General features: G+C 50.2%; 2 protein-coding genes across 3 annotated transcripts; one reads left to right on the top strand and one right to left on the bottom strand.

Moving 5' to 3' along the window:
• Positions 1–1,317: 1,317 nt before the first annotated feature.
• On the top strand, positions 1,318–5,189 carry LOC123830237 (myeloid cell surface antigen CD33-like). 2 transcript variants are annotated; one of them, XM_045856244.1, is made up of 7 exons: positions 1,318–1,377; positions 1,442–1,825; positions 2,028–2,306; positions 2,520–2,567; positions 4,018–4,111; positions 4,432–4,512; positions 4,740–4,880. In XM_045856244.1, the coding sequence occupies exons 1-6, from the start codon at positions 1,341–1,343 to the stop codon at positions 4,502–4,504; spliced, it is 915 nt and encodes a 304-aa protein (XP_045712200.1). In that variant the 5' UTR covers positions 1,318–1,340; the 3' UTR covers positions 4,505–4,512; positions 4,740–4,880. The 2 variants fall into 2 exon arrangements, with proteins under 2 accessions (XP_045712200.1, XP_045712199.1); XM_045856243.1 differs by lacking the exon at positions 4,432–4,512 and having other exon boundaries at positions 4,740–5,189.
• Positions 5,190–12,050: 6,861 nt separating this feature from the next.
• On the bottom strand, positions 12,051–16,878 carry LOC123830233 (sialic acid-binding Ig-like lectin 5). Its single transcript, XM_045856234.1, has 9 exons — positions 16,745–16,878; positions 16,298–16,678; positions 15,820–16,089; positions 15,569–15,613; positions 14,109–14,360; positions 13,740–14,024; positions 13,352–13,442; positions 12,941–13,001; positions 12,051–12,272 (listed from the first exon to the last, which is right to left on the bottom strand). Exons 1-9 carry the CDS (start codon positions 16,779–16,781, stop codon positions 12,111–12,113), a joined length of 1,584 nt encoding a protein of 527 aa, XP_045712190.1. The 5' UTR covers positions 16,782–16,878; the 3' UTR covers positions 12,051–12,110.
• Positions 16,879–22,959: the final 6,081 nt, after the last annotated feature.

Raw genomic sequence — 22,959 nt, 5'->3', positions numbered from 1 at the left:
TGGGTGGCCAATATTCACCCTCTGCACTGCCCATGTGAACTGGTGCCCTCATGAATGCCCCCATGTGGCCTCCAGGCTTAGTTTGCCTTGTTCTCCCACATCCTGATGCAGTAGAGGATCACACCATGAGGGACACATGTCTGGGGAACAGGGGCTTGCTGTTGTAAAAGAGCCCCTATTAAGAGAGTTAAAGGAAAATTTACAGACTTAGAGAAAAATATCTACAATATAGACTTCATGAATGACTTGAATCCAGAATGTATCCAAGATATTAATGTGAAGCAATAATTTAAAATAAATCCCAATGTAGAAAAATAGTCATTAACAAAAACAACAAAAAAAGCCAGAAAGAACCCTGCTTTCAATTTTCCCAGTTATTTGAATAGACATTTCTATTTAGATGTACAAATGGTCAACAAATACATGAAAATATGTTCAATATTACCAATATGAGATATATTTAAACTAAATCACACAGGGAAGTTTCACCATGATTCTGTGAGTGATTATTACAGGAAAACTAAAAAAGGAGACAAGAACTGTGGGAAAGAATAAGAAGGAAACTGACTTCTTTGGATTTGCTATCCACTATAAGGCTGTGCATCTCCTTTGGAAAACAGCCTTGCAGTTCCTCAGCATGTTCAATTTTTAAAACACCCTACACTTGTATTTTTAAAATAAAACCAGCATGTGAGCAGGAAACGTGGTCAACTCCTCAGTGAACACAGCTTTCCTGTGTTGGGAGGGAGGGATGTCTGTGGTGGGGACATTCTCAGGGACACAGAGCAGGTCCACGGGTCCCCTCTTGTCTTGTCTTCAGCCAACTGACACTTAGATGGTCACCGAGTGCTTGTGAATGAATGAATGAATGAATGAGTGCTGCCTTCTCCTCACAGGGACCCCCTCCTCCCTTCCCTCTGACTCTCACAGGAACGTTAGGAGTCCTATACCCTGTGGGACTCAGCACATTGCTCAGGTGAGGCTCTGACCTCCTGCTCAGGCAGGAGATGACCAGCCCCTCTAATGGGGGTCCTTAGGAGACTCACATGTCTGGCCTCAGGGGTCCTAGTGCTGCCCCAGTGCTGCAGGGGAGCCACAAAGGGGCTAGCACTCAGGGTCAGCTCCCTGTCTGCTCTTCTCTGGGTGGATGGCCAGTATCTCTGGGTGGCAGGAGTGTTTTCCAGTTCTATGCAGAGAGGGTGCACTTTGGCTCTGAGGTTCCTCTTTTATAAACAAACAAGATCTCGTGCTCCTCCCAGCTTCTGTGGTCTCCCCACAGCCCCCTCCTACCTCCTTCATTCTTTTTCACCCATAGGAGCCAGACACCCTCCTTGTCAGCGATGCTGCTGCTTTTCCTGTTGGCCCTGCTGTGGGCAGGTGAGAGCCTGAGGGGAAGGCTGTGGGTTGGTGAGGGCAGCTGCTGACCCTGCTTTTTCCCCAGGGTCCCTGGCTCAGGACAGAGGATACCAGGTGGCATTTCAGGGGCCTGTGACAGTGCAGGAGGGCCTGTGTGTCTCTGTGCTCTGCTCCTTCAACTACTCGAAGAACAACCGGTATTATGCTCCCCCCACTTATGGCTACTGGTTCCGGGATGGGGCTAAAACAGACTGGGATGCTCCAGTTGCCACAAACAACCGAGATCGAGAAGTGCAGGAGGAGACCCAGGGCCGATTCTTTCTCTCTGGGGACCCCAGGAACTACAACTGCTCCCTGGAAATCAGAGATGCCAGGAGGACAGATGGTGGATCGTACTTTTTCCGGGTGGAGGGAGGAACTGTTGTAAAACATTCTTTCATACAGGATAAGCTCACTGTGCATGTGACAGGTAAGGAAGTGTTCCCTGGATAGGCCACAGTGGAAGTTCACAGTGGCCCCGGGGTAGGGCTGGCATGGGCCCATCCTGAGAGGGGGAGGGGGAACAGCATGGTGGGGCTCAGAGGGAGGAGCTGGACCAAAGCCTGAGGTATCTCTCAGGGCCACACCTTGGACCCTCTTTTTGATCCCCTGTCCCCACTTCTCCTCACCAGCCTTCAACCACACACCTGACATCCTCATACCAGAAAACCTGGAGTGCGGCCGCCCCATGAACCTGACATGTTCTGTGCCCTGGGCCTGTGAGCGGGGAACGCCCCACCTCTTCTCTTGGACGTCAGCTGCTCACACCTCCCTGGGCCCCAGGACACAACTGTCCTCCATGCTCACTCTCACCCCACGGCCCCAGGACCATGGGACCAACCTCACCTGTCAGGTGCAGTTTCCCTCAGTGGGTGTGACTGTGGAGAGAACCATCCAGCTCAATGTCACCTGTGAGTGCTGGGTCAGAACAGCAGGGTCCCTGAGGGTGTGGGAGCAGGAGAGCCAGGCTGCTGTGCAGGTGCCTTTGTCTTAGAGGCCTGGCTGAGCAGGAGACCCAGAGGGCACAGCCCTGTGTGTCTTACATTACTGTGGTCTCTAAGGATGGGGGATGGGGAGTTACCTACACATGTCTCACCCCATCCCACCCTCTCTTCCTGTCCCAGGTGCCCCCCAGAACCCACCAATTGGTGTCATCCCAGGAGACGGCCCAGGTAGGAAGGAGCCCTTTATGGGCTGCAGGCCTCTTCCAAGTCAGGGCAGGGCCAGGAGTCTCCCTCACCCTGGTTCACCTGGGTGCCCAGCACCCTAAGAACAGAGTGCTCCTTCTTCTAACTCCTCCCCCTGGCCCCTGTGAGCAGTTGTAAAACTGGCCACCCCCATCCCGAGGACTCTCCAGCCCCTGTCAGCCACACCAGGAGAACAAGGCACCTCCCACATGCAGAGCAGCCTCTCGGGGCTCCTGATAGACCTTCTCTTGATGAGTCCCCCGGGCTCACAGTTAGTTTTTGTCCTATCATCTTCAATGTCTTTATTCTTAACTTTTTCTTTATTGTTTTACTCTTTCATTCAATGTATTGAGATGACATTAGTTATTAATATCATATAGGCGCAGGTGGACAATTCCATAACACAACTTCTGTACATAGTATTTGATAACACTCCATTGTACCGATGTGTCACATTCATCCATTCATCAGTAGACAGACATTTGAGTGTTTCCACTTTTTGATGGTGAGAACATTGCTGTGAATATTGGTTATCTTTTTCTGTTGGAAAATATGTATTTTGGGCACATGCTTGGGAGTGGAATTGCTGGGTCACAGGGTAGTTTCTTGTGTCACTGTTAGAAGAAACTGCAGAGTGATCTTCATGGTGGCAGCTTCATTTCAGGTTCCCAAAAGCAAGTCTAAACCTTCCAATTTCTCCTCACAGTGACTTGTATTGTTATTCTCCTTGAAAAATATTATAGGTCACAAGTGAAGGGCTATTTCAGCACACCTTTGATTTGCATTTCCATGTAATAACAATGAAGCCATTTATTTTCCCATGCAGTTACTGCTCATTTGTATCCACCTTTGAAGACAATCTTTTCAAGTCCTTTACCCATTTTTTACTGGGGTTATTTTACTTTCTGTTGTTGAGTTGTAAGAATGTTTTTTGTTTAAGATTTTTATTGTAAATCAATTATAGAGTGAGGGAAGGAAGAAATAGAGAGAGATATTGATTTGTTGTTACACTTATTTATGGATTCATTGGTTGCTTCTTGCATGTGCCTTGACCACAACCTTGGCACTTTGGGATGACACTCTAATCAAATGAGCCACCAGCCAGGACTGTAAGACTTGTTGATATGTGCTGGGTAAAAACGTTATCAGATCTACCATTAGCAAACATTTCTCTAATTAAATGGGTTGGCTTTTCACTTCTTCCATAATGTTAATCAATGAACACAATGTTTTATTTTGATGAATTCCAACTGAGGCCTTTTATTTTATGTCCCACTACAGGGGGTCAGGGCAGGTTCAAGGGTAAAGGCACAGGCAGTCCCGAGTCTATTGATGGAGGAAAGCCTGGAGGACGAACTCCAGGTTCCCAGTGGAGCCGAAGAACACGGGATTGCCATTGAGCAGATGACTCCTTCCTTGTCCCTCCTTTCTGTAGGAAAATCAGGGCCCAGGCCAGTGGTGGTTTTGGTGGCCAGTGTGGAAGCAACTACTAAGACCTTGGTCATCTGCCTCTGCATCATCATTCTCATGTGAGCTCTGCCCCAGGAGGGAGGGAGGGAAGGGGAGGGCAAGGGGATCATGGCTCAGTCCAGAACCAGGGACAGGGACACTGATGAATCAGAGCTTGTGCTGGCAAGAAGTGAAGGGGTGGTGGGTGAGGACCCCACATGCACAGCCATCATGAGTGTCCAGGCTGGGAGGCACCTACTGTGCTCAGCATAATCTGTGAGACTTGCCCTCCCCCACTTCACTCTCTCCTCTATCCCTTGAGAAAGAAACAGGGGGTTGGCCCTGCTGCCCACAGCACCCTGATCCAACCAGCCTGGAAAACCCTGGTCTCTTCTCTCAGAGTCAGGTACCACAGGAGGAAGGTGACAAAGCTCACAAGGGGCATGAAAGATACAAACAAGGAATCGGGTTAATGTCCCAGGTGAGTGATCCAGGACTCTCACTACCCAACATTTCAGTGACACCACCTCCAGGATGGTAGTAAGCTGGGATTGCCCTGCTTACTGTGGTTAGAGCAGAGCTGCCACCTTCCTCCCTGAGCCTACTTCTTTACTGGGTCCTGGTCACACAGATGACAAAGTGCCCTCCCTTCCTTCTTTGTGATTTAGTAAACCACTAAGTGTTGTCCACCCTTCCTCTTTATCACAGCTCAGCTGAATGTCCATCTCCTCCCCATGCTGGCCCTGGATGTTCCTGGGGCCTCATCTCTTCCTGGGTCTCTGCACCCATCAGTGTCCTACTTCCACCTCGGTCCTCAACCCAGGCCTCCCAGCTCTGTTTGCAGACACCTGTCATCCATGTCCCACATGGTTTGATCAGTGACGTTTCCTCTCCACGGCTGGGGACGAGGGACAAACTCCATAGGATGATTTAAGCCGGGCATGGACTGTGCCCTGCTGGACTCTCCAATGGATTCCACCCTCTTCTGGAATCTCACACCAACTCCAAACCCAGCTGGGCCAGGGCCTCTGTGACTCTGAGACTGCATGTGCAGCTCCTCCTGCTGAAATGCCCTTCCCTTCAGATTCCTATGTCTCCAAGTGTGTGTGTAATTCTTATGTGGTTTTGAAGAAAATAATACTTACTTGTTTATTTATAGTCTCTTTACTAGTGTGACTGAACCCCTACTGTGTGCAGTCTTGTAGACACTGGGGATGCGGCTGTGAACACAGCACCAAAAATCCATTTCGTCCAGAAACTGTCCTTCTGGAGACAAAAGGGTGAAATTTAAGTCACTGAAGCCACTACAGCACTGAGCCACAGAAGAGACGGCTTGTGTTTCAGGGACCAGAGAGGGGTTTTGAGGGGATGTTCATTCTGAGAAGCCACCTCATGACCACCGGGGCACATAAGTGAGAGAGCAGGTGTGAATGATGGAGATGAGGAGATGGTCAGGACTGGAGATGGGGGCACATGTGTCAGTGTGAGAGGGTGGCAGTGGTGAGGGAGGACACAGAGAAGAGAAGACACAATAAAACACATCATCACTGGATCTCTGTTGGTGGGAATGGTGTGAAGATGGGATTGGAGCAGGATCAGCAGAGAATGGGAGGAGGGGATATGGGAACTCAGGGTCCAGAAAACCCTCTGAGAAGTTTGCCTGCAAAGAGGAACAGAGGAGTGGGTGTAGTGAAGGAGGTCTTTTCTCAGTTCTTTCTGCTTTTCCCCAGAGGTTCCCCATGAATTCCTGCCTATATTGCTTTCCTGAGGCCATTGAAACAAATTACCACACACTCAGGGCCTTTTATGGTAAAGTTTTATTTTCTTGGTTTTTGGGGCCAAAAGTTCATGCAGGAAGTAAAATATCTTCTCATTCTGTACTTCTAACCTCTAACCTCTTGGCTGAGGCCCCTGGAACAGAGTAGGACTAGTTGCCACACCTTGGGGTCAGATGTTCTGAACCCTGTGATGAGAAGAGTTCTGAGGTGTGGAAATCCCGTTGTCGGTGGGACTCTCATCCTCAGAGATTAGAGGGGAGAGTCCACCTTTGTGATTCCCAGGGACCAGGGCTGTTGGCCACCCTTGGTTGGTGTCTGGGTCACTACAGCCTGTCTCTTGGCCACACTGCCTCCTCCTGCTCTGTGTGTAGAAGGTCACCTGCTGTGTATCCCTTAGAGGACATGTATGACTACATTCAGGGACGAACCCTGACAAAGGAGGATCCTCTCCAGGTCAATATCCTCACCTCCATCCTATCTGCAAAGACCCTTTCCTGATCAGGTAATGTTTGCAGGTACCAGGCTCTTTTTGGTTGGCCATATTCAGCCTTGGCACTGCCCATGTGACCTGCTACCCCCCATGAATGTCCCCATGTGGCCTCCAGGCTTAGGCTGCCTTGTTCTCCCACATACTGATGCAGTAGAGGGTCACCCTGTGAGGGACACATGTCTGGGCAACAGGGGCTTGCTGTTGTAAAAGAGCCCCTATTAAGAGAGTTAAAGGAAAAGTTATAGACTTAGAGAAAAATATCTACAATGTAGACTTCATGAATGACTTGAACCCAGAATATATCCAAGATATTTTTATAAAGCTATAATAAAAAAAAATTCCATATAGAAATGCGGTCATTAACAACAAGAAACAGAAAGTACCCTACTTACAATTTGGTCAATTATTTGAATAGACATTCCTATAAAGATGTACAAATAGTCAATAAATACATGAAAGTATGTTCAACATTACCAATATGAGATAAGTTTAAATCAAATCACACAAGGAGGTTTCACCATGATTCTGTAAGTTGACTATTATCAAAAAATTAAAAGACAAAAGAAGAACTGTGGGAGTGAGTGAGAAGGAAACTGACCTCTTCTGATTTGCTGTCCACTGCAAAGCTGTGCATCTGCTTTGGAAAGCAGCCTTGCAGTTACTCAGCATAAAACACCCCACACTCATATGTTTAGAAAATACTAGCCCTGGCTGGCATAGCTCAGTGGATTGAGCGCAGGCTGCGATCCAAAGTATCGCAGGTTCAATTCCCAGGCAGGGTACATGCCTGGGTGGAAGGCCATAACCCCAGCAACTGCACATTGATGTTTCTCTCTCTCTCTCCCTCCCTCCCTTCCCTCTCTAAAAATTAAAATAAAATAAAATCTTAAAAAAATTTTTTTAAAAAGAAAATACTTAGAATGGGAGCAGAGACGTGGTCAACTCCCCAGTGAACACAGCCTTCCTGTGTTGGGGGCGGGGTGTCTGTGGTGAGGGCTGTCTCAGAAACACAAACCAGGTCCATGGGCCCTCTCTTGTCTTGTCTTCAGCCACTTAGTTCCTACCAAGGCTCCCCTTCAGCCACTAACACTTAGATGCTCACCAAGTACTTCTGAATGAATGAATGAGTGAGTGAGTGAGCACTGCCTTCTCCTCACAAGGACCCCAACTCTCCCCAACTCTCACAGGAAAATTACAAGCCCTACACCCTGTGGGACCCAGCACGGCTGCCAGATGAGTTTCTGACTCCTGCTCATGCAGGAGATGACCAGCCCCTCTGATGGGGGCCCTTTGGAGACTCATGTGTCTGTACTCAGAGGTCCTTGTCCTGCTCTGGTGCTGCAGGGGAGCCCCGAGGTGGGCAAGACTCACAGTCAGCTCCCTGTCTGCTCTTCCCTGGGCACCAGCATGTCTGGGCTGTGGGGTGTCCCTGGTTCTGTGCAGAGAGGAACACAGTTTGGCTCTGAGGTTCCTCTTTTGCAAATGGCCAGCAGAAGCCAAGATCTCATGCTCCTCCCAGCTTCTGTGGTCTCCCCACAACCCCCCTCCCACAGCCCCCCTCCCACTGCCTTTATTCTTTTTCACCCACAGGAACCAGACCTCCTCCTAGACAGCGATGCTGCTGCTGCTGCTGCTGCTGCTGGCCCTGCTGTGGGCAGGTGAGAGCCTGAGGGGAAGGCTGTGTGTGGGTGAGGGCAGCTGCTGACCCTGCTTTCCCCACAGTGACCTTGGTTCAGATATCAGGTGACCCTACAGAGGTCTCTGATGGTGAAGGAGGGCCTGAGCCTCTCTGTGCCCTGCTCCTTTTTCTACTTGAGGAACAACTGGAAGTATGCCACTCCTGCTTATGGCTACTGGTTCTCGGAAAGGGCTAATGAATTACAAGATCCTCCTGCAGCCACAAACAACCGAGATCACCAAGTGCAGGAGGAGACCCAGGGCCGATTCCAGCTCCTTGGGGATCCTGGGAACTGCAGCTGCTCCCTGCACATCAGAGACCAACAGACAGGGAACAGACCCAGGGAGATACTTCTTCAGGTTGGAGAGAGAGTCCTATGTGAGACATAATTACAAAAAGAACCAGCCTGCCTGGGTGTGATGGGTATGGATCCTGCTGCAAGAGAAGCCACAGGGACATTCAAAGTGGCCCTGGGACAGCACTTGGATGTCCTTATCCTGGGAGGGTGTTGTGGGTACAGCATGTTGGGGCTCAGAGGGAGGACTTGTACCAAAGCCTGAGGTTCCCCTCAGGGTCTCAGGTGGAACACCCCTTCCTGATCCCCAGATGAGGGTAAAAATAAATAAATAAAATGGTTCATAGACTGAATACACATGAGCAACTTGTGCCCAGATCAAGAAGCACACCCTTACCTGAACCCCTAGAAGGGCCCCCCTGCCATCTTCCCATCACTTCCCCCTCAGGGTGACCAAGCTCCAGATTTCTAGTACCAAAAATGAGGTTTTGTTAGAAAATATATTTTATTTGTTTTTATACAGAAGGGAAGGGAGGGCATAAAAGAGGAAGAGAAACATCGATGTGTTGTTGCCTCTCCCGTGGCCCCCACTGGGGACCTCGCTCACAACCCAGGTATGTGCCCTGACTGGGATTCAAACTCATGAACCTTTGCTTTGCAGCCCATGCTCAATCCACTGAGATACACCAGCCAGGGCCCAAAGATGAGTTTTGTCTGCTTCTGAACCTCATGTTAATGGTATCACACAGCACATCCTCTTTGTGTGTGGGTTCTTTTCCTCAACATAGTGTTGGTAGGATTCACATGCTTGGTGCAGGGTTGTTATTTGCATCTTCCACTGTGTCAATAATCTGCACTATGTGGACCTGTAGATGGGAATTTGGGGAGGTTGCATTGCTCAGCCCTCACAGGGAGTGCTTCTGGGGACCTCCAGGTGCACGTTTCAGGGCATTTGCACACTTCTGTGTTAGCTCTGCCCCCCGGGGTGGAAGTGCTGGCTTGTATGCTCAGTGTTTCCCAAGAGGTTGTCCCAGTTCTCCTCCCCATCAGCATGTGCCCAAGTCCCAGTGGCTCCACATCCCAACCAACACTTGATTGTCTTTCAAAATGTTTTGATTGCTCTAAGGCACACACAACATAAAACTCTTTAGCTATTTTTAAGTGTACACTTTAGTGGCCTTCAGCACATTCACTTTGTGCAACCATCACTACCATCCACCTCCAGAAGTTCTTTCTCACCCTGAACTGAAATTCTGTACCCGTTGAACACAAACAGCCTACCTAGTCCCTCAGTCTCAAGCCTCTGATAACCACTATATGCTACTTTTCTTTATTGTGGTTAAAAACACATAATCCTTTGTATCCTGCTGTTTTCCCAAATTAATTTATTACATCAAGTAGTCTTTTGGCTGAGTCTATAGAATTGTTTATGTACACTATCATGTCATCTTCAAACATTGACAGTTTTGTTTCCTCCTTTCTAATTTGGATGCCTTTTATTTCCTTTTCTTGTCTGATCACTGTGGCTAACACTTCCAATACTATATTGAATAGAAGTGGTGAGAGTGGACAGCCTTGTCTTGTTCCTGATCTTAGTAGAAAAAATTTTAGTTTTTTGCCCATTGAGTATGATGTTGGCTATAGGTCTGTCATATATGGCCTTTATTATGTTGAAGAATAACAACAAACAACAAGTGTTGGAGAGGTTGTGGAGAAAAGGGAACCCTAGTGCACTATTGGTGGGATTGCAGACTGGTACAACCACTATGGAAAACAGTATGGAACTTCCTCAGAAAACTAAAAATGGATCTGTCTTTTGACCCAGCAATTCCACTGCTGGGATTATATCTGAAGAACCCTGAAACACCAATACAAATGACCCTATGCACCCCAATGTTCATAGCAGCACAATTTACAATAGCCAAGTGCTGGAAGCAACCTAGATGCCCATCAGTAAATGAGTGGATCAAAAAACTATGGTACATTTACACAATGGAGTTCTATGCAGCAGAAAGAAAGGAGCTCCTACCCTTTGGAACAGCTTGGATGGAACTGGAAAGCATCATGCTAAGCAAAACAAGCCAGGCAGTGAAAGACAAATACCATATGATCTCACCTTAAACAGGAACCTAAACAACAAAACAAAGAAACAAGCAAAATATAACCAAAGACACTGAAATAGAGGACAGGCTGACAGTGACCAGAGGGGAGAGGAGAGGGAATTTCAGGGGAGAGTGAGAAGGGTTTATAGGAACAAATATAAATGGCACATGGACAAAAACTAGGGAGCGTAGTAATGGGAGGGAGGTGGGGAGGGCTAGGTGGGTGGGCTGCAATGGGAGTAAAAGGGAGAAAACTGTACTTGAACAATGATTAAACTAAAAGAAAAACAAAACCAAAAAACAACTATGGTACATTTACACAATGGAATTCTATGCAGCAGAAAGAAAAGAGTTCCTACCCTTTGGAACAGCATGGATGGAGCTGGAAAGCATCATGCTAAGTGAAATAAGCCAGGCAGTGAAAGACAAATACCATATGATTTCACCTTTAACAGGAGCCTAAACAACAAAACAAACAAACAAGCAAAATATAACCAAAGACACTGAAATAGAGAACAGGCTGACAGTGACCAGAGGAGAGAGGGGAGGGAATTTCGGGGGAGAATGGGAAGAGTTTACAGGAACAAACATAAAGGACACATGGACAAAAACTAGGGGGTGTGGAAATGGGAGAGAGGTTAGGAGGGAGCGGGGAGGGCAGGCTGGGATGGGAGTAAACAACAGAAAACTCTACTTGAGCAATGATTAAAATAAAATTAGAAAAAAAGAAAAAAAAACATAAAATCCTTCACTATTTTCAAGTGCACAGCACAGTGGTGTTGAGTCTGCTCATGTGGTTGTCCATGATTCTCTAGAGTGTCTTCATATTGCAAAACTGAAACTCTGTAGCTACTTCCCATGTCTCCTCCCCAGGGGCCCTGTGCCCTCTGTTTCTCAGAGTTTAATGGCAGTAGATACAGGGTGTAAGTGGGGTCACAGTGTCTGTCTTTCTGTGACTGGCTCTTTTTTCACTCAGTGCAATGTTCTCAACACCTACTATTTTTCATATTCCTTTTATTTTCACCAGTGTGGTGCTGCATGGTGGTGGAGCAGTGCAGATTCTATTTGCAGTTCCCTGATCGCTGCTGAAGCCTGCAGTTTTTCCATGTGCTTATTGGCCCTTGGAATATCCCATTTTTTTTCCTGAGTTGTCTGCCTTCTCTCTTTGATTTTTGGAAGATCTTTACACAGTCTTTATTCACTCTGGATGAACCCTTTGTTACATACATGTATTGGGAAATATCTTTTCCTGCCAAAAAGTTACATTTAGAAATAGAAATATTTTTAAATAGTACAAGTTCCTCTCCACCCAATGGTGATAACACATGTTCTTAAAAATAGTCAACGAAGCAGAAGATAGAGGTAGAGCCAAAAGTGACATCTCCCTCTGACCTGAGGTGAACTTAGTACACAACAATGTCCTTAATGCCAATGGTGCATGTTTTCTCACTTAACAATGTAGGTCACCAAATTATCCCCCACGTTACAGAGCAGGAAACTGAGGCACACAGAGATAAAGTGACTTGCCTGCTGGAACACCCTCAGTAAGTAGCTGAGCCTGGATTTGAACCCAGGAATCTCTGCCACCTCAGCCACTCCAAGGAACTTCATGTTTCCATTCATGACCTTTGGCTCAGAGGGCTGTTACCTGTTTAAGAATCAGACCTTGACACACCTTTCTTTTTGGAGATGCCTTTACTGGGCTCCAGCCAGCTCCTGCAGGTGAGGGTGCACCATCATTTCCGGATCTTGACCTGAGAGTATGGGGTCTCCTGGGCCTGAGGGTTGTGTGGTTTCATGTTGTGGAAACTGAGAGCAGCGTAGTGGAGCTCATGCTCTGAGGGGGAGGTGGCCTGCTCTGTGGGCAGGTGGTGGTAGGAGGGTGCATTCAGGTGACCCTGAGTGGGAGGAGAGAGGGGTGTCCGAGCTGGCCTTTGGGGTCTGAAGATGGGTACCTGGGGCTTGGAGGGTCTTATTCATTTATCCATTTCACACCAATTTCCTGATGATTCACTCACTTATTCATTCACTCATTTACCCATTTGTACCATTAACAAATTTTAATCATAAAAGCTTGTACTTATTACTAATCTCATGTAATTCTTATCACCTCTCTCCATGGATATGACTGTTATCCCATTTTACAAATAGGAAAGTTGATCTCATGTTCCTCCCTACTGTTTTGACACCACTCCTAGGAAGTTGTAAGTTATAAACATTGTTCACATTGTATTTCTGTTGGACTCGCTGATGTTAATGGCAGGAGCACAACAGCTGTGAGGGGAATGTTTGGGAAGGGGAGATGGAGTAGGGGACACTGAGTAATACTTGGGGGCTCTGCCGAAAAGCAACCAAAGGAAAATGGCAATGAAGGAGAAGAGCGTTGCTATAAGAAAAATGGGACAGGATTTGGCCAAGACAGGCTCTTGGGGAGGCAGGAGAGGACATTTCTCAGACCTGAGGGGCAGTGCCAGGAAACCTGGGGGAGGGTCAAGTTTGGGGGCAGAGGAGGAACACCTGTATTCACCACAGGAACACTGGGTGGAATGTGGCCCCTGGTACTCACCTGGGAGTTGCCTTCCTGGCTCTCTGCCTTTTCTGTCCATTTCTTCCTGAAGATCCTCAGTCTGAGGACAAAGACAGAGCCTTTCAGCCCAGCTGGCTCGCACCTGGGGGCCTGGCAGGGCTCGCAGAGGCAGGTGTGGAGGCTGCTCCCTGGCTGCAGGGACCAGGACAGGAACACACGTCCCTCCTCCTAGACAGCTGCAGCCAGGTGATGGGAACACAGTGCACCTGGCCAAGGTGCCAGGAGGCTGACTTCCTGACTCTGCCTCAACTAGTGGCACTCTTCCCAGATATATCACCCTGTCATAACTCTGGGCTTTCAGGTTAGGAGATTCTTTGTGTCCCCGCCCCCACACAACACCAACTCCACCTCCTGAGTCCTTCGCCCAGCTTGGGGCCTTCACCCACTCACGTGATGAGGCCGAAGCAGACAGCCAGCAGGCCTGTGGCACCAGCTCCCCCAACAGCCCCCTGAATCACTCCTGTCCTATATCCTGGTCTCCCTGCAGGGATGAGACACCTGGGGTGAGTTCCTGTTACACTAAGCATGTATCTGAGACCGCGCCTTCTCGAATCCATGCTGTCGACTGTGCCCGCACCCATCCAGGACTACTTTGTCCCCCACCCCTTCATAAGACTGCAGCATCCAGGTTGCCCAGCCCCCTCCCCAGCCAAATGTCTCAGGGGCCTGGACTCCAGTGTCCCTTTGCCCAGAGTCAGGACACTTTCTCTCCCACTCAGTGTCTTCTAGGGTCCAGAGCTGTGTGCCCCCTACCTGAGCTTCCCCCCTCACACCTTACCTGATACCAGCAGGACAGTCACTGTCTCTTTCCCATGGGCATTCTGGGCCTCACATGCCAGCCTGAGGTTGGAAGTAAGCTCCCCACGGACACTCAGGGAGCTGTTGGCCCAGGGCTTTGCTGAGTGGAAGGTAACCTTCTGGGAGACATTGCTGTGGTTCCCCTCCAGCAGCCCCTCCCCCAGCTGCCAGCTCAGGGAGGGGGCCGGTTGAGTTTGGGAGGAGCAGCTGCAGTGGAGACCCTCATCCTCCCAGGAGCAGGAGGGTCCCTGCAGCTGTGGGGGGTCTATGGGGAGAAACGGGAGGGATCAGAGGAGCCTCTCTCCTCCCCAACACCCCAGGGCCCTGCCCCAGATGTATTCTTACTCACTTTTCACACTGAGGGTCACAGAGGCTTCCAGAGAGACTGACTCGTGCTGCTGAGCTCGGCAGATGTATTTCCCATGGTCCTCCAGTTCCACCTGGGGCAGCTTCAGGACCCCTGGGTCTGTGGACTCAAGGGTCAGGCTGCCCCGGGTCCACCTCATATGAGCAGGTGGGTTGCTGTCAGCTTTACACACCAGGTGCAGGGACTTGCCCTCCTGGACTTGGAGAGATGAGCCGTTGGACAGAACTTTATATCCTGGAAAGACAGAGAGAGAGTCCAGCCCCCCTGTGGTTAGGTCTCCCTCTGTCTCCCTCTCTCCCTGCCTGTATGTCCTTGCCTCTCTGTGGCTCTTTCTCTCAATCCTCCTCTTCATCTATGTCTCTCTCTCTCTTTTCATTTCTGTATTTCCCTTTGTCTCTGTCTCTACTCACTTCTGTGCACATGCTATCTCCCCCCTCCATACTTTATGTACATCAGTTTCTTCCCTTCCATAATCCCATGGACTCTACCATCTGGGCTCAGCCCCAAGGGGACAGGGCTAGGGGCAGATACTACATCCTCTGCTAGAGGTTGCTGAGGGTTTGGCTGGACCATCCTGGTCCCCACAACCCCTGCTTTGGCTTCTAGTGCAAATGCAGACCCCATATTTCTCTGGATGAACACTGTCATTTATGTCTCTCAACAGAGGTACACTATGACCTGCCCATTTCAACTATGTCTCACACTTCACAGTCTCATGGACAAGATGCTCCAAAAGCAGGTTCTCACAGAGCAGTAAGGTATAGTTTATGATGGGGGGTTAACTGTGTTGAAGGAGTCCTGAGGACAGCACTTGAATGAGACTGGCAGGTCAGGGAGGGCTTTCTGGAGGAAGAGAGGTTTAAGCAGAGCTCAAGAAAGGATGGCAGCAGGCCAGGCAATGGTGCTGGCATGGAGGGCATGGTGAGAGGATGGCATAGACCACAACTACCACCAGGGTATGGCATGGCCCCGCCTGCTCCCAGAGAAGCAAGAAGTCCTCTGAGGAATGATGGAGTGGCCATGTACAGGCTGTTTACATGAGGCTAGTGGAAGAAATTAAGGGAGATTTAAAAAATAGCATTACAACTTACTCATTATAAAAATAGTCATGGGATGTAAAGTACAGTAGAGGGAATATAGTGAATAATATTTTAATAACTATGGATGGTGCCAGGGGGAGCTAAACTTATTTCTTTGTAAGTTCTATGAACATCTGACCACAGTGTTGTAAATCTGAGAACCTCATGCAGTATCCTGTGAGGGGTAGGGGTGGAGAAGGCCAGTTTGTAAGCTGAGAAGGAGTGAGTGGGAGCCTTCTCACCTCTTCTGTCCTCACACCTGGCCCAAGTCTGTCTCCCATCTGAGTTCTGAAATCCCAGCTCTGCTCTGAAGGATGCAGGGAAACCCACTTCCACCACCCCCAGACAGAAGATGCACCCTACCTGTGCCTTCTTGCCAGGACATGATGGTTAGGTTCTGGAGTGCATCTGGACAAGCAGACAGACATAATTATTCCCTGTTCAATGGCAGAAAGGTGGGCAATGTCCCTTTCCATCCACAAACTGTATACACAGGAAAGGGGTGAAATTGGGTGTCCTCTTTCCTTCCTCTGCATCCTGGGTTTGCAGGGCCCAGCACCCTAACCCCCAACTCCCTCCACCCCCAGGGACTGCTGTCCTGACCAGGTACTCACAGGTCACATTGAGCTGGATGGTCCTCTGCCCTTCCTGGCCACCCTCCAAGGACACCTGACAGGTGAGGTTGGTGCCGTGGTGCTGGGGCCCTGGTGTGAGGGTGAGCACTGAGGAGTTAGGAGTCCAGGGACCCAGGGATGTGAGGTTGGGCCCCATCCAGGAGAACATGGGTGGTGTCTCTCTATCACAGGCCCATGACACTGTACAGGTAATGTTGTTGGGGTGGCCAGACACCAGTGTCCCCTGGATGTGGATGTCAGGTACCAGATCTGAAGAAGAGGGAAACAGAGACTGAGGCCCTGGAGGTGGGGTCCCCGAGTGTGCCCCTAACTATTGCCTCTGTGCCAGGCCTGCCCCTGGATCCACTTCCCATAAGTCTTCCTGAGTCCTTCCCAGGATGAGGAGAATAAGGTTCCTTCCCAGCCCAGGAGCCCTCAGGACCCAGCCATGTGTCCTCACCTTGACCCCATTTCTTACCTGTCACATGTACAGAGAGCATGTTGTTTTTGTAATTCTCTTTCACATAGGACCCTCGCTCTATCCTAAAGAAGTATCTCCCTGTGTCCCTTTTCTGTGCATCTCTGATATGCAGGGAGCAGTTGGAGGTCCGGTCCCCCATGAGGTGGAATCGGCCCCTGGTCTCATTCCTCACTTTACAGTTGGGGTTGTTTGTGGCCACAGGAGGATCCGTGTTTGTGTTGGCCCCTTCCTGGAACCAGTAGCCATGAGCTGGGTCAGACTCATTCCAACCTTTATTGGGATAGATCACAGTGCAGGGCACGAAGATGCACTGGCCCTTCTGCACTGTCACGGACTCCTTCACTCGCAGCTGGAATTCTTGATGCTGAGTCACGGACCCTGCAGGGAAAGGAGAGTCAGAACAGCCTCCACCCCAGCCAACACACTCTCCCCTGGGGCACTCACCTGCCCACAGCAGGGCCAGCAGCAGCAGCACCAGCATTTCTGGAGTAACTGTCAGGGTCTCAGTGTCACAGGACTGAGAGGAAGCCCCAACAGGAACCCAGGGGGAAAGGAAAATGGTGATGATCAGGGAGGAGGAAGTGGGCAGCCAGTGTGCTGGAGCTGGCCCAGCCCTTGGAGAATAAGCACTTCCACTTTCCAGATCACGCCCCGTGAGGTCCCCATGCACCAAGGAAGACCCACACCACCACACTCAACTCCCTGTCCTCACCTATCCCTCTGGCACTACTGTCCACACAAGAAAGCAGACACAGCTTCTGTACAATACACAGGATCAGTCCCCTGGGAGCAGGACTCAGGACAGACTCAGAGGGGCAAGGGAAGGCAAGAAATGTGACATAGTCCTCCAGGAGACAGGTAGTGATGGATGAAGGAATGAACACACAGCCCACCAGAGCATCTACTCTCTCAGGGGCGTGGAGTGAAAGTGGAGACAGTGGCAGCCTTTGTCTCTGTCCCTGAGAGTGACCCTAATACCCAAGGAGGCAGCGGGGCCCTAGTCCATGGCAGCTCCCAGTGGTCCAGGGTGTGTTGATGGGAGCACAAGCCAGGGTGTGTAGGAAAACCAGCTGCTCTGGGAAGTCGACAGTGAGCTCCCAGGTGATAATGGCCACAGAGGACAGAACCAGGCCACCAAGGGGGTCAGCAGCCTGTGACCTCACAGGTGATCCTCAGCTTTCTGGCCTGCTTGGAGCCCCTCTGCCCAGGCATCCCTGGTGTTGATTCAGGGCAAGATGCCAGCACAGTGTGCCTTTGGAGTCAGGTGGGCCTGGCTCTTCAGCCCTCCAAGCCTCACTTTCCTCATCTGTCACAGGGAGGCATCACAGTCCTCAACCCTTGTGATCTGTGGGAGAACCCTAGGTAAGGGCAGGTGCTGATCCTCCCCAATCTTTATTGGTCCCTCTGAGTTCAGCCCTCGGTGGACATCTGATGGCCAGCTCAGCCCTGGGCTTCCTCAGTGGAGACCTCCAGGGGGCGGTCAGGGATGCGGGCTCTGCAGCCAGATTGCCCCAGGTTCCAATGTGGCTCCCACCTGGCTCCCTCATGCTCACTGTGCTGCCTTGGGAAAGGCCTCACTGCCCTGTGTACAGCTGCAAGCCCAGGCTCACAAAGTGCTGTGGGCTGAATTCTGTCACCCCCAAATTTCATGTGTTCATGTCCTGACTCCTACTACTGTTGAATGTGAGTTGTTTTGGAAATGGGTCTTTTATGGGGATTAAGATAGAATGAGGTCATTAGAGTAGACCCTCATCCAATAGGACTGGTGTCCTTATAAGGAGAGTTTAGGGCACAGACATGCACAGAGAAGAGACCACAGGAGAAGAACCATGTGCAAGCCAAGCAGACAGGTCACAGAGGGGACCACTCCTACCAACACTTTGATGTTGAACTTCCTGTCTCCAAAACTGTGAGAATATGAATTGTGTGGTTTACGCCCCTAGTGGCAGCACTGTGTTATGACAGCCTGAGCCAGGTAACACAGGGAGTTGCCAAGAAGATGGAGGTTTTCCTACAAGAAAATTGTGGGGAGCAGCCTGGCCTGGCCCACAGTGGACACAGTCCAAATGGGCGGGTCTGTAGGACAGGGCCACCCTGCGGGAGGGATGAGGAGAAGGAAGGCAGGGACTTAGTAAGGGGAGGAAACCTGGCAAGGAAATCCCTCTGTTTCTCCTCCACCTGCTCTGCACTCTGCAGGGCTGCAGCTTCAGCTCCACCACCCTGCTCCTCCTCTCCCCGGGGCAGGACCATCTCCCCTGGGCTTTGCTCAGGCGGCTCCCTCTGCTGTAGAGGCCTGTCACTGCACCTGCACCCTGGGTACCTGCTTCCCTTCTGTGGAACGGGCTGTTCTTGAGGGGCCGGGCTGAGGTGAGGCAGACCCTGCTGACCTGGAGTGTGGGGTAAAGCCAGAGTCACTTCCACACTAGTCAGGGCTGACCCAAGGAGAGGGTGGCCTGGGAAAACCTGAGGAAGGAGGGAGGGTGGTGTGGGGGATGGGAGAGGTGAGCTGGAGTGTGGAAGGGGAGCAGGGTTGTATGGGAGGCCAGTCACCTCATTTCACAGAGCAGGACCAGAGCCAGAGATGCTGGTGGGGCAGAGAGGGGGTCCCGCTGTATCCTACTTGTTTCAGTCAGTCCTTCAGCATCTATGCTCCAGCATCCCAGGGAATCTGTCTCCTCCTCTCCCCTCTAAAAAGACAGATAAAAAGCTAAATGAAACCTGATTTCTCCTAAGGTCATATAGTAGCTGTAAAGTGTGATAAAGTCCCCCTTTGAGTGGTGAATGCTCTCCTCCCGTCATGCTCTGAGCCTGGCTTCATTATTCGCATCTAAAAAGTTAGCACAGCATCCAGAACATAGTTGACTTCTTTATGGGAGAAGAGCCCAAATCTGAGGAAGGCAGCACTCCGGAGGTCCCAACACCGGGGACCAGCATCACTGACCTAGGAGTTCATCAGACACTCACCCAGCCTCTCCTACTCTGCTCTGGGCCTGATAGAGTCTGGCCTCCAGGGGGTGCTCCATCCACAAGGAGACACTGAACCCCTGGGAGACTCAGGGGAGCTGCCACTGCCAGTGAAGCTGAAACCGGGACCCTAGGCGAGCTGAGATACCAGCCTCCCAATGCTGCAGAAGGGCCTGACTCCAGAGGCTTATGTCCCAGTTTGGGGCCAGGAGGGGAAAGGTGTGGAGGTGGATGGATCTGTGGGGGAGCCAACAATCAGAAGTAACTGAGCTGGGCTCCTGTCTCTGCTCCATCTGCGTCCTCTCCTGTTCACTCTCAGGCTTTGTCCATCCTGAGGAGGATGTCTGTCTGCCCCACCTAGATGAGCCGCAGGCAGGAGGATGTGCTTGCTAAGGCTCTCTGTCTCCTGCCCTCTGGATGATTCCTTCAAGTAGTTTGATCCATGCCAGCCACTCCAAAACAAAAGTCCTGCAGAATAGGGAACTTTCTAACACAAAGCTCCAGCTCTGCACCTCCCCCGGCCAGACATCCTTCCCCTCCTGCCACTTTCAATGTATCCACTCAGTTATGAGTTGTTCAGGAAGATTCAGAACCTCACCATCACCATGACACTCTTTCAGCCACCAACCCACATACACGTCAGTCACACCCCTGCCACCACCTGAACTCCTCTTGCCCCTTCTGGCCTCCCCAGACTGAATTGACCTGGTTCCACCTCCCTGTCATACTGTCATACTGTCCCCATTCTCCATCATTGCAGTACATGTTTATCATGTGAGAATGGGCTCAAATATCACCACCTCACACAAGCTGCATTCACTGCCTTTCCACCTCCTCCAAACCCCTGCCCTTTCCCACAGGTTGAATTAGGGCCATGGTTTATCAACTTCAGTGTTGTTGATATTGGGGCACTTGTAGCTGAGTGGGGTTCTGGTTGCTTAAGGGTGGGCTATCCTGTGCATTGTAGGATGTTAAGCAGCATCCCTGGTCTCTGCCCTCAACATGCCAGGAGCTTCCCCTGCCCTATTTTGACAACCACAGTATCTCCAGACATTTCCAAATGTCTGTGGGTGGTAAAAACCCCCTGATGAGAAAGAACCACGGGGTGAGAGTCTCCCGCCTCTGCCTTCAGAGTCACTTTGGCAGATTGACAAACTTTCTCCAGTTCTTCTTTTCAAGGTCACCAGAGAAACCTTTGCCCCTGGCTAGTTTTAAAACAAAAGTGCATTTCAGCTCCTTTGCATCATGTTCATGAGGGAAACACTGAGAAATCCTTACATTTCTCCCAATTTCTTTCTTCTCTAAACATTTACTGCATGTCCACTGTACACCAGAACCAGTAAGAGAAAGAAGACACAGTTCCTACCTCAGGGGAGCTCAAATTCATGGTTTGGGGTTTCAGGAAGGCACAGAAATATGTAAACTTAAAGCACAGTTTGATGAGGTTCCCATGACCTGGGGGTCCAAGGACCAGAGCTCTGGCTTTTGCCCTCAGGGGTGGGAAGGGAGTGAGAAAAAATTTCTCAGGAGAAACCCCTCTCAAGATGTATCTTGAGGGGAAAGCAGGAGTTGGCAAAGCAGAGACAGGAGGGAAAGCGTCCCTGGCAGTGGTGGCATCAGGCACAAACATGAGGCTGGGAGAGGTCCTGGCCACTGTCTAGGCAGGAGCAGTTTATGTGTGATAGCTGGAGCCTGGGGTAAAGGAGTCAGGGTGGGGTCATGCCCCTGGATGTGTGTCTGGGGTCTGCTCTCCAAGGGCTCCACAGCTGAGCAGAGGAGGCTGGCCTTCAGCCTTCAGTCTGTCATGTAAAAAACAAATCTGGATCTAGATAAGGAGAGACTTTATTGAAAAGGCTATGGCAAGCCCTGGGAGTGGCTTAGTTGGTTGCAGCCAACCAAGGATTGCTGATTCAATTCCTGGTCAGGGCACATGCCTAGGTTACAGTTTTGATCCCTGATTGGGATGCATATAAGAGGCAACTGATCAACATTTCTCTCTCCCTCCCTCCCTCTCTCTCTCTCTCTCTCTCTCTCTCTCTCTCTCTCTCTCTCTCTCTCTCTTAAAAACATATCCTCAGGTGAGGATTCTTAAACAAGGATTATTGCAATAAGGGGAGTGAGATTATTGCAAAGGGGGGAAGGAAGCTATAGCAGGAAGAGAAGAAAAACTGTGCACACAACAGGTAAGGAACTGCCTACAATAAGGATAAGGATGGGTGGAAGGTGGGGACCCCATGGAGCCTGAATGCTATAGACTGAATCAGATTCTTCCAATCCATATGTTAAAGTACATGCTAGTTATATCAGAATAATTGAGATTAAAGTGGTTCATGATAGTGTACCTTGAAGATTGATGGCTTTATAAGAAACAGAGAAAGCAATCTCCCCTTCCTCTTCCCACATCCAAAAAAAAAAAAAAAGAAAAGAAAAAGGCCACGTGAGGACAGGGAGAAGTCGGCCATCAGCAAGTTAGTAGGTGGGCTCATACATGGAACCAAATCTGCTGACACACAAACTTGGACTCCCCAGCCTTAAATGCATTTCTGTTGTGTGAAATGCCAGTCCTTGGTATGTGGTTATGAAATCCTGAGCTGGGTGTACCCTGGGTGTACCTTCAGTCAGCCGACACTTAGATGCTCGCCAAGTGCTTCTGAATGAAATGAATGAATGAATAAGTGAATGAGTGAGTTAGCACTGCCTTATCCTCACAGAGATTCCAACGTCCCTTCTCCCTGTGTCTCACAGGAGCATCACGAGTCCAACACCCTGTGGGACCCAGCACGGCTCCCAGATGAGGCTCTAACTCCTGCTCAGGCAGGGGGTTGATCAGCCCCTCTGATGGGGAGCCCTTAGGAGAGTCATGTACCATACAAAGAGGTCCTGGTCCAGCTGTGGGGCTGCAGGGGAGCTCCTGAGGGGGCAGGACTTGAGGTGGGCTCCCCTTCTGCTCTACTCTGGGTCAATGGCCAGCGTATCTGGGCTGCTGAGTGTCCACATGTCCCATGCAGAGAGGGATGCACTTTGGCTCTGAGGTTCTTCTTTTGTAAAAAAAAAAAAAAGAGAGAGAGATCTCATGCTCCTCCCAGCTTCCGTGGTCTCCCCCCAACCCCTCTCCCATGGCCTTCATTCTTTTTCACCCACAGGAACCAAACACCCTCCTTGTCAGTGATGCTGCCACTGCTGCTGGCCCTGCTGTGGGCAGGTGAGAACCTGAGGGGAAGGCTGTGGGTTGGTGAGGGCAGCTGCTGACCCTGCTTTCCCCACAGGGTCCCTGGCTCAGGACAGAGGATACCAGGTGGCATTTCAGGGACCTGTGACAGTGCAAGAGGGCTTGTGTGTCTCTGTGCCCTGCTCTTTCATCTTCCCACAATTCAACTGACATAATGCTCCCCCGCCCCACTCCCCACTTTCAAGATGGGACTAATACAAACTGGGATGCTCCTGTGGCCACAAACAACCGAGATCGTGAAGTGCAAGAGAGGACACAGGGCTGACTTCAGCTCCTTGTGGATCCCAGGAACTACAGCTACTCCCTGCACATCAGAGTCGCACAGAGTAGAGACACAGGGACATACTTTTTTAGGGTGGAGCAAGGGTCCATGTGAAACTAAATTACAAAGAGAACCAGCTCAATGTGCATGTGATGGGTAAGGAACAAGCTCTCAGAGAGACCACAGGGGAGTTCATGGTGGCCC

The sequence above is a fragment of the Phyllostomus hastatus genome, unplaced genomic scaffold (genome assembly GCF_019186645.2).
Source record: "Phyllostomus hastatus isolate PE091 unplaced genomic scaffold, TTU_PhHast_1.1 phas_scaffold_1224, whole genome shotgun sequence".
Taxonomy (NCBI): Eukaryota; Metazoa; Chordata; class Mammalia; order Chiroptera; family Phyllostomidae; genus Phyllostomus; species Phyllostomus hastatus.
This window is presented reverse-complemented; position numbering and strand designations above follow the sequence as displayed.

Excerpts from the sequence above, each read along its gene's own strand:
- LOC123830237 (XM_045856243.1), top strand. The coding sequence starts at position 1,341 with ATGCTGCTGCTTTTCCTGTTGGCCCTGCTGTGGGCAG. Across the intron at positions 1,378-1,441 it reads GTTGGCCCTGCTGTGGGCAG|GGTCCCTGGCTCAGGACAGA; the intron begins GTGAGAGCCTGA and ends CTTTTTCCCCAG. Across the intron at positions 2,307-2,519 it reads CATCCAGCTCAATGTCACCT|GTGCCCCCCAGAACCCACCA; the intron begins GTGAGTGCTGGG and ends TTCCTGTCCCAG.
- LOC123830233 (XM_045856234.1), bottom strand. The coding sequence starts at position 16,781 with ATGCTGGTGCTGCTGCTGCTGGCCCTGCTGTGGGCAG. Across the intron at positions 16,679-16,744 it reads GCTGGCCCTGCTGTGGGCAG|GGTCCGTGACTCAGCATCAA; the intron begins GTGAGTGCCCCA and ends CTTTCCCTGCAG. Across the intron at positions 16,090-16,297 it reads GCTCTCTGTACATGTGACAG|ATCTGGTACCTGACATCCAC; the intron begins GTAAGAAATGGG and ends CCTCTTCTTCAG.